The sequence below is a fragment of the Camelus bactrianus genome, chromosome 29 (genome assembly GCF_048773025.1).
Source record: "Camelus bactrianus isolate YW-2024 breed Bactrian camel chromosome 29, ASM4877302v1, whole genome shotgun sequence".
NCBI lineage: Eukaryota > Metazoa > Chordata > Mammalia > Artiodactyla > Camelidae > Camelus > Camelus bactrianus.
In genome coordinates this window covers 13,231,950-13,250,890 of record NC_133567.1, presented here as the reverse complement: position 1 = coordinate 13,250,890, position 18,941 = coordinate 13,231,950, and the positions used below count along the sequence as shown (strand labels likewise).

The 18,941-nt window shown below is 35.5% G+C and overlaps 1 protein-coding gene across 8 annotated transcripts in view; it reads right to left on the bottom strand.

Moving 5' to 3' along the window:
• Positions 1–294: 294 nt before the first annotated feature.
• The window catches only part of XKR9 (XK related 9), a 61,853-nt gene continuing 43,206 nt past the window's right edge, over positions 295–18,941 (bottom strand). For 2 of the 8 annotated variants that reach the window (XM_045504419.2, XM_010967123.3), the window contains exons 2-5: positions 17,193–17,273; positions 12,937–13,478; positions 7,890–8,110; positions 295–989 (exon numbers count right to left, since the gene is read on the bottom strand). In XM_045504419.2, coding sequence (XP_045360375.2) covers positions 361–989; positions 7,890–8,110; positions 12,937–13,208 — 1,122 coding nt within the window. In that variant the 5' untranslated portion in view covers positions 13,209–13,478; positions 17,193–17,273 and the 3' untranslated portion in view covers positions 295–360. Of the gene's footprint in view, positions 990–7,889; positions 8,111–12,936; positions 13,479–17,192; positions 17,274–18,691; positions 18,870–18,941 lie in introns of those variants that run through there. The other 6 variants (XM_045504424.2, XM_045504423.2, XM_045504421.2 and 3 more) reach the window with 5 other exon arrangements.

The window sequence follows — 18,941 nt, the reverse complement described above, 5'->3', positions numbered from 1 at the left end:
GAGTTCCCCACAATAAGTACATCAGTTTTAGTTCAGAAACAATGAGGGAAAAGTTGGGAAGTTCAATTGCAGCCTTCTAATTACAGGAAGCAGACCATTTCTTTCAATTCAGGTTCAAGATGGCAACTCTACCAGGCAATAAGCAAATATATCTAAGTACCCAAGATCTTCAAAACCAAATGAGAAATTGATTTAAATAATAAAAATATTATTATACTCTCTAACATTCATAATTAATGTAGCAGAACTGATCTCAAATAAAAGAAGGCAAAAATAAAAAACAACACATACACATATGCAAACATTTTCTTTACTAACCAATGAAACAAAAAAATTAAACATATCTCATAAGTGAATAGCTTATTCCATTAGGAAATACTTCATTCTACAATCGCTTTGAACTGGTTTTCCATCAATTTCATCCATTTTTGTTTCTTCACTTCTGTTTGGGTGCAAAGTCCCATAATAAATAATAAGAAAGATAATTCCAAGGAGAAGAGTAAGAGTTATAGTGATGCTGATAGGTATAAAATAGTCTGAATTAAAAATAGAGAGTGGGTAAAACCAGAACACAATCAATATCCCCAATGTGGCCAACACTCTTACAATATAATAACAAGACATGGGACATTTGGTGTTCTGTCCCTTAATATTAAAAAATGTAAAGACAAGAATGAATCCAACAACAATCCTATACATCAATTCCATACCCTGGGAAGCACAAAATTGAGTGTCCTCTTTAAATGCCCACAATATGCCTAAAAACCAAAGAAATGACAACAGAAATAAAGCAATCTTAATATTTAAGAATAAAAGAAGTACAATGCTCAACATCCAAGATAATAATGTAAACAACTTGTAAAAGAGATATATGAGTTTGGGGCAGGGTCCATTAAGGAGATTTTTATCTGGCAAAGATTTTCTTAAAGCTATTTGATAATCAACAGTTGACCAAGAAATAGCACAGCAAGAGACCATGATGGCTGCATCTACAAAACAAAAAAAATTTTTAAGATATATTTTTATAAGAATAATAATAGCAATATTAAATTACTATATGCCATACAAGCTTTACCTGTATGCACACATCCACAAACATATGTCAGGTACTTTATATACTCATCTAATCTTTTGAAATAGGTACTAATATTCCTATATTACATATGAAGGAATTGATATTTAGAGAATGTATATATTACTTGACCCAAGTCACACAGCCAGCAAGTTGCAGAGAGGTGAAATTTGAACTGAAATCTGCCTGATTCCAAAGTTGGTGTATTTAACCACTACGTAAGACTGCTTATAAGAGTCTAAATAAATGCATTGGACAAATTTTATTGAGCAACTGGTTTAATGGAACACTTGCCATACTCTGGAAGTTCTCTAAGAGACTACAGTTACAGTCCTAGCTATTCCTGTCTTTTTTGCTTTGACCTTGGCATATAACTAAGTCACTAAAAAACAGTATCATGAGAGAGAGGTGGGCAGGGAGAAAGAGAGGGCAGGAAGTTAAACAGAAAATTCAACATAAGTATGAGATATCAACAAGCTCAGTTTCCCATATCTTTAAGATGATGGATCAAATGAACAAATGTGTTCTAAAACTTACAAATTTCTATAGGCTTGACATCTTTACCCCATTTTTTCCCCAACAAGTAACAGAAGAGTTAAGTTCATTACTACTCTGGAAAGGCATGCCATTAGCCCCACTGTCAAAGCTGGGGACTTACAAAACTGAAAGCAAAGATACTGGAGAATTAGAAAGAAAAAAAAAATTTAGAGCAAAATACAGAATGTTCATTATTCCCACTTAGCCTCATTGGCTCAATGAGTTGGAATTCTTTTTTCCTTCTTTTTAATTCAGCAGTATTTGAATTAAAATATCACTTTCTGCTAAATTTCCCTGTGATTTCTTTTTTATAATTGGCTTTAATTTCCACCAAACTAAAACATATGTAGTTTTCAAAAGTCAGTCAGTAAGTGCCACAGAACTTAGAAGAAAAATAGGAACTTGCTCTATCCCTCCCCACCCCAGTCATGACCCCCAGAAAAAAATCATTATCAACTTTTCTAGCTTTTCTTCTGACATTTATTGCCATATTTCTAAGTGAAACACATATTGTGCTATTTCTTAATTTACCTATGTTAGACACTACTTATTGATTTCCTAATTGGGAAAAGGAAATTTTTGCATATGCACACATATATACACACCCTCCTTCCATTTTCCTCTCCCTCCTTCTATCCCAAAGAGTAACATCGCAATTTTTGGTGGAATCAATATTCAGTGTTTACTTTATTATAGCTACATAAATACAGCCCTTTTTTTTAGCTCAGTCACGTGCTTCAGAGTGAAGCACTCTGATTATATTTCCTTTCTTTTAAAACTTTACATTGTTTCCTTACTTTGCTTAGTTTTTCATGACTCTTATCAGTATTTCTTAGCAAATTCTGTAAATTAATTAATTAAACTTCTTGATACACATCTATTAGGTTATTTTTTTCTTTAAGAATATGAGCCTTCTGCTCAAAGGTGGTTGTTGTCAAGGTTTGCTTCCTATCTTCCCCGAGCTTCCCTTCACCTCTCTTCGGTGCTGACTTCCTGTTTCCTGTTTCCATATTTCTTTCTTGCTTCATTCCCATGTTTTGATCATTCTCCAGACATTCCTGAGAAAAGCGGCACCCCAGCCAAATTTTGAGACCACGTATGTCTCAAAACGTCTCTATTCTACCCTCATATTTGATACAGTTTTGTTAGAAATAAAATTCAAAGTTTAAAAATGGTTTCCATTGAAACTTTGAGGTCATTGCTCTATTAAGTTCTAATCTCAAGTGTTACAGTTAAGAATTTCAATGCTATTCAGTTTCCCTATCCCTAAGTGATCTTTCTTTCCTTCAAATCTTCTAGAATCTTATCTTAATCTTAACTGAAATGTTATAATGATGGGCTTGGTATGGGCCATTTTTATCACCCTTTCAATCTAATAACCCATGTCCTTCAGTGATAAGATGTTTTTATTCTTTGACAGTTTCCCTAGAAATCACAACATGCATATTAAACATATCAAAGTTTAAAGTTAATCAATATTTTCACCTCAAAAGTAGATTTATCATGAACCTAGTGAAGCTTAAATCAGGACCCACATATGCCCAGACTCCTTCCAAACCTAGCAAAGCCCTAGCAATAGGTTCACTTTGTCATATATTTTTATATAATCTGGAAAAATAAGATATTTTAATTGCAATTGACCAAATTCCCCGCCTCTATTCCTTCTTACCCATCCCCACATTTTCCCCTGGTTTACTGAAGCAGCTGTGGTCATTTTGGGGATCTGGCTAAAGGGAAACTGAGTTGAGAACACTTTAGGTTTAAGGGGTATGTTTACAAGATTTGCTTGAATAACTACAACTAGTAAGTGACAGATCTAGGATTCTCAAGCAGTTCTCCTGATCTTAACACTACACGATTACTGCTCTCAACAAGCCTTTAATTACTTAACGTTAAGGCACAATGGACTATGCTCATTCAGCTGGTGCTATCAGTTTGACATCATTTCCCATTTCCCACATACCTACCTGTTCCCAACATAATTTTCCTGATCATTTTGCTAGTCTAATCTATACATTTCACTCCATCCAAACTAAATTCCTTGTCTTTGCCAAACCATGCCTTTGCTTCTGCACTCCTCTTGGTATGAAATGACCTTGCCCAATCATACTTATATAGAATCTTACTAATTTCCTTCTGATTTGACATTACTGACACCAGTGAAGAAAACTCCCAGTAAGACTCCCAATATTCACTAAATGAGACATTGGCAATAAACTAGTGTTGTTAATTCAAACAGTATTTAAAATTAGTTCACCAAAAATAAAAAATCTTGATCTATTCTAATCTTATGGCATATTATCTGAAGAAATTGTTGAAGCTTTTCCCAAATTTGACAATAATCAAAAAAATACATATAATATTGTCATTAATTTGTGAAGTTGAAACTTTCCCAAATTAAAAATAAATAAAAAAAAACAAATTTCAATTAACTATGCTAGAAAAAAGACTGAATCTTTTCTCCCTATAGAAATTATATTATAAAATCATTATCAAGTCAAAAGCCAATCAGAGAGTAAACAGCCAAAAAATGTAGAGAAAAGAGTATTAAAATAATAAAGATATATTACTTTTCTTTCTCTTTTGAAGTTTGTGGTACTGGTCAGCTTTCTTATCCCTGTAATTTGCTGTAATTTATTTTCTTACTTTAACAGTGCCTACTTTCATACCTTTTATGGACTGAATTGTATTCTTCCAAAATTCATATTAAAGCCCTAAGTCCCAGTGTGACTACACTTTGAGACAGAACCTTTAGGGGGGTATTAGGGTTAAGTGAGGTCATAACAGTGGGGCCCGAATTTAATAGGACTGATGTCCTTGTAAGAGAGAAAGAAACACCAGAGAACTCACTTTCTCTCCATACATAGAGTAAAGACCATGTGGGGACACAGCAAGCAGGTCTGCAATCCAAAACCTGCAATCCAAAGAAAGAGTCCTACCACTTCTCGGCCTTCTGGCTAAGATCAAGTGCAGAGAGTCCTCACCAGAAACCAACCCTACTGACATCTTGACCTTGGATTTCTGGTCTCCAGAATTGTAACAAAATAGCTTTCTGTTGGTTAAGCTGCCCAGTCTGTGATAATTCTGTTATGGCAGCCCAAGCAGACTAACAAAATATCTAATTTTGTTTTCCTAATAATACATTCTTTTTTTAAGATAAGGTCCCTCTAAATGTTTTAGTTTTATATCTCAAAAGACCCAGATCCACCTTTGCTTTACCTTTCTCCTAAACTACACAAGGAATTTTAAAACACTTTAACTCCATTCATCTTCCAACTGACTTACAGGTTATTGCTTCCTTGTACATTTAGTCTATCTTTTCTTAGCCACACGGTAGAATTTTTGTTTATACAGTCAATTTTCATTTAGATTTACCCACATATTTACTACCTGCTTTGCTCTTTATTCCTTCTTGCATCTCAGAATACTTCTGTTCTATCTGAAGGACATTCTTTGTTATCTCCTTTAGTAGTTATATGCTGTGGTATGGATTTCTTTTTTTTTTTTTAATTGAAGTATAATCAGTTTACAACGTTGTGCCAATTTCTGGTGTACAGCATAATAGTTCAGTCCTACATATACAGACATATATTCATTTCCATATTCTTTTTCACTATAGGTTACTACAAGATATTCAATATAGTTTCCTGTGCTACACAGTATAAACTTGTTGTTTATCTATTTTATATATATAGCAGTTAGTATCTGTAAATGGATTTCTTTCTACTTAGTTGCTTGAGAAATGATGGGCTTCTTGAATCTGTGCGTAGGTGACTCTCATCAGTTCTGAAATCTTTTCAGCCATTAACTTTTCAAATGTTGCCTCTGCTCCATTATTCCTCTCCTCTCCTTCATGAACTCTGATCAGATGTATGCTAGACATTCTCATCCCATCTTCCATGACTCCTAATATCTATCATATTTTCTATCTCTTCCCATCTCATAAATTCTACTTTTTTCTTTTTCAAATATAGAACTCATTTTTATAGTTTCCTATTTCATATTTTCAAGTTCATCATTTACTCCTTTCAACATAATACAATGCACCTGGTAATTTCTAATATCTAATGTCTTACTGAGTTTTTTTCTATTTCTGCTGATTCTTACTCTTGGTGCCTCATTTCTTCTGGTGCTATAAACTAGTATAAACTATTCATTTTCCTTGGAAAACTGTTTGTGAGAAGGTGGACTCCTCCAGGGAGGATTTATACTTGTTTCTGCCAGACACCTAGGGGCACTATCAGTCTGGGACCACTTTAAACTATATCATAACTCGGCTTTTATTTGTTTTGAAGGTGCTTTGTTTTGTCTTGTGTTTTGGACTAGTTAGAAATGTGAATTTTGGTCACAAATCATGTTGTTATAACTTCTCAGGGACTTTTTTTCCCCTGTTCTAGACAGCACCAAGGCAATATTCCTTGCAGTCTCTTGGAAGTGGAGAATGAGGTAGATAATGTCACTTTTATCCTGAGCAGGGTGACTTTTGGTGTGCCAGCTTTGTGGATTAGGATTTTCTACCAGATGTCCCTCCCTTGTGAGTACCCTGAGTTTTGTCTCCAGTCCTCCGCACCCTGGGAAGCCATCAAAACCAAATCTGCTGTTTATAAGGTTATATAGAAACCCTCAGGGTACAAATGCCCTCACGGTCCTGCTTAACCCTGCCATTCCCACTTTCATGCACATTTTGGCCTGTTAGATCAGACTGTGTTATGCTTTTATGAAGACTTTTGAAAATATTTATCCAATTGTTTTAGGTAATTTCACAGGGAGGGTTGATTCAAATGATTTAGCCTTTCAGTGGTAGAACTGATTTGAATAACCCAAGTTTTCCATCTGCTTTCCATCTTCTAAATACTTGCTGATATTTCTACTTTGCTGTTCTACTCTGCATTCTCGTTGTCCTTGTGGGTTTATATTGTTTTTACCCCATTAGTCTACTCTTTAGCATGATTTCAGGAAGGAACAAGATAAAAGAATATGTTCAGCCTTCTGAAGTACTTATATATATAAACTTGTTTTTTAAATTTTTTTCTTTTACATTTTGAGTTATTCTTCCTGATTATCAAAGCAATATATGGTTATTGTAGGAAATTTAGAAATTCAGAAAAGTATAAAGAAGATAAAATAAATATAGTCATTCATAATCCCACTGCCCAGAAGCAGTCACAGTTCACATTAGCTTTTAGCCATAATACAGGCTATAAGCTCTAAATGTTGACCTTCTAGCTTCAGGGACCATATAATACTGAACCTTTAAGTCCCAATCCACATATTCTTTGCATTACAAGGAAAAAGAGGTCTCATACACAGTAGGTTCATTTCAGTGTCGTACTAACAACCAAAGTAAAGGTAAAAACATTAGAAGGGACTCCAGTCTAGACACGGGAAACTAGGAACAGGAAGACTGGGGGATGAACTGATCTCACAGGTGAGTCTAAGCATAAAGGAAACTCTGGAGGAGAGGATAATCTGCTACACTGATGGTGAATATTGAAACTATTATTTAACAAATAAATAGAGTTTTTAATATCTCAAATTAAATGCCTATTAAAAGATTTTTTTAATGGAAATACCAAATTGTCCTTTAAAAATGTACATTTAACCCAAATGAGGAAATCCGCTACAGAAGAGCAACATACTGGTGAATCTGCAAAACTTTCATTAGTTTTGTAGCACTGGCACCTTCACCCAATGATTCCAATTCCATAAGGAATTCACCTTATGGACAGAAATGGGATCCACACATGCAGAAGGATGCATGCACAAGATGATTCATTGCAGCATTTTTTCTGCAATAGCAAAACAGTAGAAAAAACCTAAATTAACATAAAGAGGGGCATGTTAACTAATTTGTGATACATCCATAATTTGTAATACTATGCAAATAATAAAAATAAATGAGGGAGCTCTTTCTGTACTGATATGTTTAGATCTCCAAGATATGTTGTTTATGTTGTTAAGTGCAAAAAACAAAAACAGTTTTATGTTACCATTTCTATAAAAGAAAAAATGATAGGCTTTTAAATTCTTTTCTGAAAGAATCATCAAAAAGCTGACAATATTTTCCTTTCTGGGCAAACAAAGGAAGGAATAGGAAGAAGGGAGAGGGAGACAACGTATCTTTAGACACTTTTTGATATTTCAACCATGTACTTCTTTTCAAAATATAAATAATTCTAAAAAGAAAAATGATAAAAAAAAAATCTAACCCAAAGAGTTATATAATTGACTTAAGATATCAGTGGCAACCACCTAACAAAAGGTATTAAGAAAGACTTACACTGAGAGAAATTTGCTTGCTCATGTTCCAGAAGAATGTAGAGCTGAAGAGCAAGTTGTGGGCAGCCTTCCAGGTAGGTCTCAAAGAGCCTTAGCATGCTCAAATCTGTCACTCTATCTATAATTTCTTTATGAGGATCAATTTGTTCTTCCACGAAGTTATCAGTTTTGCTGCTATATTTGAAAGCCACATGATAACCCTTCTTCAAGGCAAACCAATACCTGTAAAGTAAACATGAATATTTACCTTCAGTAATATATTCTTTATATGTGTTAATATACATAATAATTCTGAAGAGAGCAACATGTGTTTCAGTATAGAATTTTCCCACAAACTTTCCCTACTATAAATTTCCCTCAACTTTGTGAACATCTCATGGTGGCTTTATGAGATTCAGACTCCGTAACTTCTTTTTTATTGAAGTATAGTTGATTTACTGTGTTGTGTCAGCTTCTGGTGCACAGCAAAGTGATTCAGTTATATGTTCGGCAGATTCTTTTCTATTATAGTTTATTACAAGGTACTGAATATAATTAATTCTGTGCTATACAGTAGGACTTTGTTGTTTATCTCTTTCACATACAATAGTTTGTATCTACTAATATCAAACTCCTAATTTAGCCCTCTCCACCCTTTTCTCCTTTGATAACTATAAGTTTGTTTTCTATATCTGCGCAGTCTCCATAACTTTTATTGCATGTTTGATGTGCCAGTGTGTGCCAGCACTGTTAAACATGCATAATCTTATTTCATCTTCCCAATATTATGAGAGATGAATAGGTATTATTCTAAATTAACAGATGGAAAAAGTAAGACTGAGAACAGAATGATGTGCTGAAAGAAACACAGAGTGTAAGAGGCAGACCTGAAGTCCAAACTTAGACCTTATGATTTCAAGTCTTAACCACTACATTCTGAAAGACAAACTGCAATTTTCACTTCATGTAATTTACCTTAACTAAAAGACAGATACATCCCCTTAAGGTAATGTCAAGGTTGAAGATGAGATTGAATCTTCTTTCAATTTAATCTAGCAAATAATTACAACTGACCCATGAACAAATTAGGGGTGAGGGGTACTGACTCTGTGCAGTTGAAAATCTGAGCATAACTGATAGTTGGCCCTGTGTATCCTTGGTTCCCTGTCTGTGGATTCAGCCAACCACAAATCATGTAGTACTGCAGTTTTTACTACTGGAAAAAAATCTACATATAAGTGGATCCATACGGTTCAAACCCATGTTGTTCAAGGGTCAACTGTACTCAATAATCTAAAAGGTGCTAGGCTCTTCCATCATTACCATCCTGGAAAATATACAATGTTTCAAAGACTCTTAAAATATCCTTGCTCAGGCTCTTCTTTAGAAAGAATTTTTAAATAAACATGAGTTATCATCATTCAAGTAAATTAATAACAAAAAATTGAGACACTTATTTTGAAAATATCTGAGGCTAGCAATAAGACAACCAGCATTCTAGCCCAAAGATTATCGAAACTCTTTATCCACACCTCAGCTTCCTTGTATATAAAACTAGGGCAGTGCTATATATTCTGTTTCAACCTGTTCCTTCTGTCAATGTTTCCCATTTCAGTAAATGATACTAACATTCATCATGTTACTCAGACCAAAAAGTGGTAATAATTTCCAACTGCTTTGTCTCATACCCTATAAAAATTCCTCAGCAGGTTCTCTTGGTTCTTGTTCTAACTTCAAATATATCCCAATCTAAACACATCTTATCACTTCTACTGCCTCCATCCTAGTTTAACCAGTCAACATTCCTGACCGGGATTACTTCTATTGCCTCATAATTGGTCTCTCTGCTTCTACTCCTGCTCCCTTGGCATTCTATTCTCTACACAGCATCTAGATTGAACCTCTTAACCACAGTTCAGGTGTTACTCCTCCACTCAAAATGTGCCAGTGATTTCCATCAAATTTAGAATAAAACCCAAAGCCCTTACCATATCTTACAAGGCCCTCCATAATCTGCTTCACAGACACACTACCCCCACTACCTCTCCATCTCATTTCTCCCGTGCTTCTAGTGTACCCATCTTGCTGCTTTTCCCAACTTTAAAGGCCTTTGCTTTGCTAATACTCTTCCTGGAACTCTTCTAAACCCCAGAAATTGTACAAGTTTACTCCTTAAATTCATTCAGATCTCTACTTAAATGCCACTTCCTCATGGAGATCTTCCCAGATCACACCACCCATCACATTCTAACTCTTTATCCTCCATTATTTTTCTTTACCAACACTTGACACATTGTTTACTTTTTTTATCTGTACCTTCTCATAAAAAAATAAAATTTACATGAAAGCAGGGACTTTTGTTTCATTCATTGCTACATCCTAAAACAACTAGAAGAGTACCTGGCACATAGCAGGTTCTCAGAAAATATTTACTGAATGAATAAATGAAAGTTCACAACAATTTTCCCATAAAGATAAAGAGACGTAGATATGAAAGAACTTTGAAAAGTTGAAAGTGTAACACAAATATAAGATATTCTTGTTGTAAACAAGATGGATACATATATGGCTATGCAAAGAATCTTCACCTAGCAAACAAAAGTATATTTTTATCATCACAGTTTTATTATAACATGACCCATTATATTCAATGTGGGCTAGATGCCAGGAAAGAATGTTTACAAAAGTGATGAGAACATGACCTCCACCTTTAATGACCTTACAATCTAATATGAAGGTCAAGCCTATAAAGTGCTAGCTGCAATACAAGGCAGAAGAAATAACCACTCAACAGAAATGTAAATATTATGTTGTGAAAGTACAAACCAACTGAATCGCACAGAACACCTACTGAACTCTGTCTCTTGCTTCGAAATACAGAATTCTCACAAAATCCGGTAAGAGAAAAAAAGGAAAAAAAAAGAAAAAAGAAAAAATCAGCGCAGGATTGATCATGAGGGGAGGGAGTAGCACAGGAAGAAAGGCACCATCACACTGGGATGCCCCCTCTCCAGCTGGGATGTCAGTGGGGACAGAAGTGGAGTTTCTGAGGTCTAGAGGAGAAAATGGCAACCACCTGGCAGACAGAACTAAGGGAAACTGACACAAAGGGTCCCTGTGATCTCCAGTCCTAGACATGAGTCATCAGGGACAAGCTGCAACTGGCTGCTGGAGATTGGTGAGAAGAAGATATAACAACTGTAAATATATATGTACCCAATATAGGACCCCCTAAATATATAAAGCAAATATTAACAAACATAAAGAGAGAAATCAACAGTAACACTTATATCAATGGATGGATCACCCAGATAGAAAAATCAATAAGGAAAAACTGGCCCTAATGGCACATTAAACCAGATGGACTTAATAGATTATATACAGAACATTCCATCGAAAAGCAGCAAGATATACATTTTTTTTCAAGTATACATGTAACACTCTCCAGGACAGATAACAAAACAAGTCTCAATAAATTTAAGAAGATTGAAATTACACCAAGCATCTGTTCTGATCACAATGGCATGATACTAGAAATCAACTACAAGAAAAAAATGCACAAAACAAAAACATGCTACTAAACAATGAGTCACTGATAAATCAAAGAGAAAAAAAAAAATACCTGGAGACAAACAAAAACAAAAACATAATACTAATTCTATGGAATGCAGCAAAAGCAATATGGGCTTGTTTATAGAAATATGAGCTTAATTCAGGAAACAAAAATCTCAAGTAAACAATCTAACATAAAACAGTCATGTTAGAAATGGCAAGAAGGTCTAACTTTTTTTTAATTTTTTTGGAGTCCCAGAAGAAAAAGAGACAGAAATGTGGTAAAGAAAATGTCAAAAAAGTTAATGGCTGAGAATTATGCAGAGCTCACGGAAGATAACAATCCATAGAATCAAGAGAACCAGCAAATCCTAAACAAGAGAAATAAAAATAAACCTACATCCAGATACATCATAAACTGTAGAAACCCAAAAATTTAGAGAAAAATTGTAAGATCTGCCAAAGGGAAAAAAAGACAAATTACGTTTAAAGAACAAGAGTAAGATTGACATCTAGCTATGCAGTAGTGACAATGGAAACAAAAAGACAAGAGAATGTAATTTGCAAAGAGAAAATAACTACTCATCTAGAATTCTGTGGCCACTAAAATATCTCTGAGGAAAGATGGCTATCAAAATAGCCCAAATTCAAAACCCAACCGTAACAAAATAGTATGTTATCCTCTTAATATTTGTCTTTAATTCTTCTCTTTTCCTTTCGTGTGTGTGTGTATGTGTATGTATGTATGTGTACACATACATACATACACACACATATATATATTTCTTTTAACAGAATTAAATCCCTTAAGATAATAATGAAAAGGTCATGAAATTAGGTATATGGAAAACCGTAGAATTCTCAGGACTTATTTAGATCCTACTTCCTTTAACCATAAAAAAGGTTTTAAACATGATTCTTAAGGTTGTTTTTAGTTCTGTGGATGATTCTGTACCTAGCTAACCACAGCTATTGCATTATTGCAATAAATTTCATTTTGTTAAATCAATGCTATAAGTAACAAAAAATAAGTGTTCTTTCAGAGTTGCAAGTGAGGTTATATTTACATAATCAGTCTTAAAATATAAAATAGAGAATAAAAGATTTACAAGACATAGAAATGAGCCCTTTTCCTTCTCATAAAAAGTAAGTACATATTAGAAAAAGTAACTTAATTAGGTAAATTAAAACATTCCAATAATGAACCTGGAAAATTCTGACAGTACAATAACTTACATAAGCACTGTTAGTGAGGAGCAAGTGACCTTTGTGCTACATGCAAACAGGGGAACTTTGTACATTGACTACCCAGATACAGAAAGGTAGTTTCTTTTTTTTTTTTTTAAATATTCTAAACTCTTTTTTTTTAATTGAAGTATAATCAATTACAATGTGTCAGTCTCTCGCTTACAGCATAATGTCCCAGTCATACATATACATACATATATTCGTTCAGAAAGGTAGCTTCTAAATGAATAAAAGAATAATAATGTTAAGGATCAAAAGTGTATGCTCACCGTGTAAAAACTCCTCCTTGCAAGCAATGAAGTAGAAGAAAACAATGCTGGATTTCTTGGCCTGCTTCCTTTAAATCAGCCTTGAACCAAGAATAACTAAAACACTGTACCACAAGTGTTCCAAAGAGCATAAAGCCTACTGTTAAAATACCAAAAACATATTGTCCTTCGTGGAAAAACCTGACAGTCACCCAGATGTCCACAATTAAATCAGCTATATAGATTATAATGCCAAGAACTGACATCACAAAATTCAACTTAGTATATTTCATTATAAATCACTATATCTCTTGGTTATCTACCTTCTTCTCTCATACAAAAAGAAAAAAAAAACATAACAAATATAAGTGCTTCCTTTGGTATAGCACTGAATTTTAACTTCTACTCCCTAAATCTATTTAGAATAAAGAATAAATATTATGAAGTTGGAACACTAAAAACCAAAGTGACTAATTTTAACTTTCTTTTCTAAACCTCTAATCTAGCTGTTCCAAGGCTTTATTCAATCTGCTGTTTCAGTGTTCTTCATTAGATGACAACACCTAAAATGAAACATATAAAAGAATCTAAAAATCTTGAGTATAATATTAAAAACCCTAGGCCAGGCCTTTATCAAAGCTCTATTTTTCCTAAAAATAATATATTACCAATTAATATGACTCTTATAATAGCTCCCAGAAAGTAAAGTCTCAGAAATATAGTTACTAGTTGATAACTTCCTCTCAGACTATTTATCTTTTTAAAAACATATCTTACAAAGATATTTATCACAGAACCATTTATAGTGGCAAAAAATTGGAAAAAAAATCTAAATGTGTCAACATAAGGAATTGATAATATCAGTAGATTCATAAAATGAATATTACAAAGATACTAAAAATACATTTAACAAAAGTACAGTAACTGTGAAAATTCTTAATATACTTTTGATTCAGCAATTTCATCCGAGGATCAAACCCCTAGGGAAATATTTACCAATGTGCGCAAAGAGCAATATATGCTCTTTGCAGATTCTTTTTTATAACAGTAAAAAATTGAAAACTGAAATGACAATTGAGAAGCCTAGTTCAATAAATTATGGTACATCCATACTAAAGAATACACCGTGCAACCTTTAAAAACAATGAAGTAGCTTTGTCTAAACTGACTTTGGAAGATCTCTAAGACATACTAAGTAAAAAAAACGCAAATGCCAGAAGGATAAGCACAGCATATGTGGTTTTTAATTCTATAAGGAGAGGACTAGGGAGTTAGGGGTAGGAAGCAAATGCAATTTCAGTCCTTTAAACATTCTCTCATATTGTTTGAGTTTTTTACAACAGTCATGTACCAATGTATTACTTACATAATTTCTCAAAATAAAAACAATAGTGATACTTATAAAGAATTTTGATGACTGGAGAAAATATTTGTGCTACTGATGATAGCTAACATTTACTTAGTGCTACATGCCAGCTACTGAGCTACATGTTGTATACAAAATTCCCCCATTTAATTCTCACATCACACTTAGGAGGTAGATACTACTACTAAGAATGCTATTTTATAAATACAGGCCAACTGTAATCTGCAGATGAAATCTGACTTAACTGTTACTTTTTAGTTTTCCTAATTGCCATCATTTCATATAAAAATTCAGATTTTTCAAGGCTATCAAAAAACTCAAAGATCTACTACACTAGACTACCATTCCTCCATGAGCAGTGGTGCCCCCCAGATGGGACATGCTCTCTCAAGTTCACCACAGTAGCCAGCCACCCCACTTCAGTCACTTCAACAGCTAGGCCTCAATGTTAATGCAGCTACCTACTAGCTGTGTGTCCTTAAATATGTTGTTTTACCTCCCTATGCTTTATTTTCTTCATCTGAAATGTAGAGATAATAATGGTATATACCTCACAGAGTTGTTGTGAAGGTTAAAAGAGATAACATATATAATACACATAAACCTCTGGAAACCTATTTGGCACAGTTAGGGCTTAACAAATGTTAGTTATCATTATTCCTTGCCTGTCTGCCTGACACTTACAAGCATCTGAGTTTGCAATCTACAACTTAAAGGAATGTTAAATGAAAAAATACTACGTTATAATTGCCAAGCTTTGAAAATGCAACAGAAATATAACTGGAGAAATACCAAAAAAAATGTTAACAGTGGTTTTATCTGGGGAATTAATGGTCTTATAGATGATTTTTTCTTCTTCATGCTTTTCTATATGTATAGACTGAATAGTTTCTCCCCAATAGTCATCATGTTGAAGTATTAACCCCCAATGTGACTGTATCTAGAGACAGGCCTTTAAGGAGGTAATAAAGTTAAAAGAAGTCACAAAGATAGGGCCCTAGTCCAATAGGAGTGGTGTCCTTATAAGAATAGGAGGAGACACCAGAGATCTATCTCGCCCCCTCCCACCCCCAAACACACACAGAGGAAAGGCCACATGACATAGGAAGAAAGGAGCCATCTGCAACCCAAAGAAAGAGGCCTCACCAGACACCAACCCTGCTAGCACCCTGATGTTGGGCCTCCAAACTCCAGAACTGTGAGAAAATTAATTTCTGTTGTTTTAGCACCCAGTGTATAGTATTCTGTTACGGCAGCCTGAGCCGACTAACACCCTACATGTCCTACAAAGAACATTTATTACTTTAAAAACCAGGAGGGGAAAGTTTTACTTAAAAACACACACAACCTAATACTTACAGCATTCTTGTCATTTTACCACTTATAAGTATTTTGTTTAAAGGTCTTCAGAATAATATTAAAAGATATCTCACTCTTCTTACAGAGGAAAAAAAAAAAGGTTCATTATTGATACTTTTCCTGTCAAGAACGTTGTGGCCAACAAAATGGAAAAAATAACTTTTAAAAAAACTGAGTTTTTCCAATCTAGTAGGCCATGAATTTCCCTGGTAGACTTGTTTGACCCAGAGTGGCCACAAACGTTCAATTAGTAAAAAAGAGAAAGAGAGAGAAAGATAGAAAGAAAAAAGGACGATAGAACAAAAGAATGAATATCTGTGAAGCACAATAAAGCAAAGTACCCCCAGGAAGGTGTGGCGCTCTGGGGGAGGGGGAGCCCCCTGTCGGCAGCTTTCCCGTCACTTCTTTTGGAGCCCGTCCTCGGTCTCCACCTCCTCCCCCTCCGAAGTGCTGAACTCCTTCCCCTACCCCTGCTCCCTGTCCTCTCCTCTTCCCTCCAGGTCATGCCCTCCCTCCTTCTGGTCCTAGGCTCCAGACGGCCCACGCCCCACATACCTGCATCTTCAGCTGTGACCTCTGGAGCCCTGCCTGCCCCTTCACAGCTCCCTCCCCTGCCTGCACCCACCTCAGCCCCTTCCTGACTTGCCTTATTTATTTGTTGGACGCGTCTCTGAATATATCCGCCTGGGTCCCACCTCTGCCTTCGCTGCGCGCGCGCCCCTCGCGCGCGCCCCTTGTGTTTCAGGGCTGACCGTGCCCCTACCCCGACTCCGCATGTTTGCGTCTTAAAACGAGGTAGACCTTATAGATAATTTCCCTAAAATTACAGACTATAATAACTAAGCACTCCATGTGTGCATTTCTTTTTTTTTTTTAACATTTTTTATTGATTTATAATCATTTTACAACGTTGTGTCAATATGTGTGCATTTCTTAATTGCTCTCACCACAAAGAGAGCTTCCTTTACCTGGCATGGATAAGAAAAACACTAGCCATTTTGGATCAAGCTTTACAAGATTGGAAATAATAATTTCTAATAAACTTAGAAATTGCATTATTGACAGAACATAAACTAATAAACTCAATAAACTAATCTGATTTGGCATCTTCTAAATTCCTAATTCAATGAAGCAGAACATAACACCAACTGGAAAGAAAACTACAAAGCAAAGTACGTAATAAATATAGAAGCTCTCATAAAAAAAGGGGGGGGGGCATGCAACTCTTTCAGTGACCACATAGTTGTATAACTTGTATGAAAGATAGTTCATCTTTATTCCTACGACTGATCAATACCACCTTAGGAGAAATAATGCCACCTACAAAATTTGACATAGAGAATTCATGATACTTACTGACTTAATCGGACAGTTTCAATCCAATCACATTCAGAGGTCAGCCCAGCTGTCTGGCTACCTGGATGCCAGCCAAAATACACAACCCTTTCCTGCTGAACTCATATGATCTCTTCACAATAAAGAAGATACCTGAAGTACAAACCAACAAACTTTCCCTTGTCAATCAAATTTAACACACTTGTTATAGACTTACCTTTCAAGTATAAAAAGCCTTCTTTAACTCAAAGACCCTTCCAGAGAATCTTCATCTTGGGAATCTTTTATTTCTTCCTCACTGAAAGCAAGGATAATAAGGGGTGTGTGAACCTTTAAGATCGAAACTAAAATGAAGCTGAAATCACCTGTTAGTCATATATGCGATTTCTCATCCAGTGATAACAGAGTCCATATAGTTGTGACAACAGGACACCCCTTTAAAACTGTCACATCGGGGAAGGAATTACATGGCTCCTTTTATAGGCTGCCTAGGTTACAAGCTTTGACTGTATTATCAATTAAGTTGTAAGAAAATGCAATTTGCCACACAGCATATCCAAGCAGACAATTCATGTTTGAAAAGGAGAGAGATTCTTGAACCTGAAATACTGATAAAGAATTTACAATATATCATTAACTTAGACCTACTTTTTTCAAACTGTGTACCTTCTCAAACCCTGTGCCTCAAGAATATATGGTTGTTGGTTTCTATTCCTAAAATAAACACTACAGTTCTGTTTCCAAGCCTTTGCTCAAGGTTATTTACTATCTAGAATGCCCTTCCACCTACATTTCCTGTTAAAGTTCTATCAGCTCTTTAAAAATCAGCTCAAAATCCACACCTTTAAGCGTCCCTGGATCTTCCTAGTCAATTTGATTCTCCCTTCCTCCTTGCTATCCCATCACTTTAACTATACTTCTCTAGGACTTACCCACATATGCTTTAAAATAAGATCATGTACAACTCCTTCCTATTATAAGCCTCTAGAAAGCTGACCATCTTATTCATTTTAACACCCCCCCATACATCTACAATACCTTATAGGTAGATGATAAATTATTGTTAAATGTAACTGAACAGAATGTAAAAATCATTGGTCTTATTTCTGGGGGAAGAACTTAAACTTCAAATCATATTGCTAAACATATTCACAAAGACTCAGTTTTGTATCTGTAGCCTAGAACTTTCTTCTCAGCTCAACCCACATATCTGTCTACTGACTTCTTTACAGGGATATCCCACAATCACCTCAGTTTCTACTTGTCTAACCCAAGTTCATCACGACCCTCTGTTCCTGCTCTTCTGCTAGTGTCTATTGTCACTTTGCACGACTCTACTCAAGTCACTTAAATTTTAAATTATTTGTTGCACCCATTTCTTCACCTACTAAATGAAGAGCGTGGCAATTTATTAAATGAAATGGTGATGAAAAGCACAAGGGAAATCCTAATTTCAAACCAAAAAAAGCTAAGGGATAATGTTTAGAGCAAATGATAGTGGTTGTAAAAAGCGCTTAGCACCGCAGTAAACGCTAAGTAAACGTTCGTTACTGCTATTTATTATAAAAGGCGCGCTACTCCTCACACACACCCCCCACCATCACCCGAGAAGCTGACGAGCAACCCTTCCGGAGACTGAACTCAGTGCCTAACCCCAAACCTGCCTGCCCTTTGCTCCATCACAAGACTTCCCAGGTTAAAATGTCTATCACCCACTTGGATGAACTCGCCTGCCTGGACACAAACTCCAAAGAATGTACCAGGCTCTGTGACAGGCGATAGAGCCCGCTGACAGAATTCGAGCGTCGCCTCACGCCCCCTCAAGCCTCGCGCGGCCGAACTCCTTTGCGCCTCGGCCCGCGAAACCCGGGCAGCGTCACGTGACCTCTAGCCCCGCCCCGGCACAGCTGCCCATCTCTGCGCCCCCTCCCCTCGCTCCGCCCCTCCCCGTGGCGTCCGGTGACCG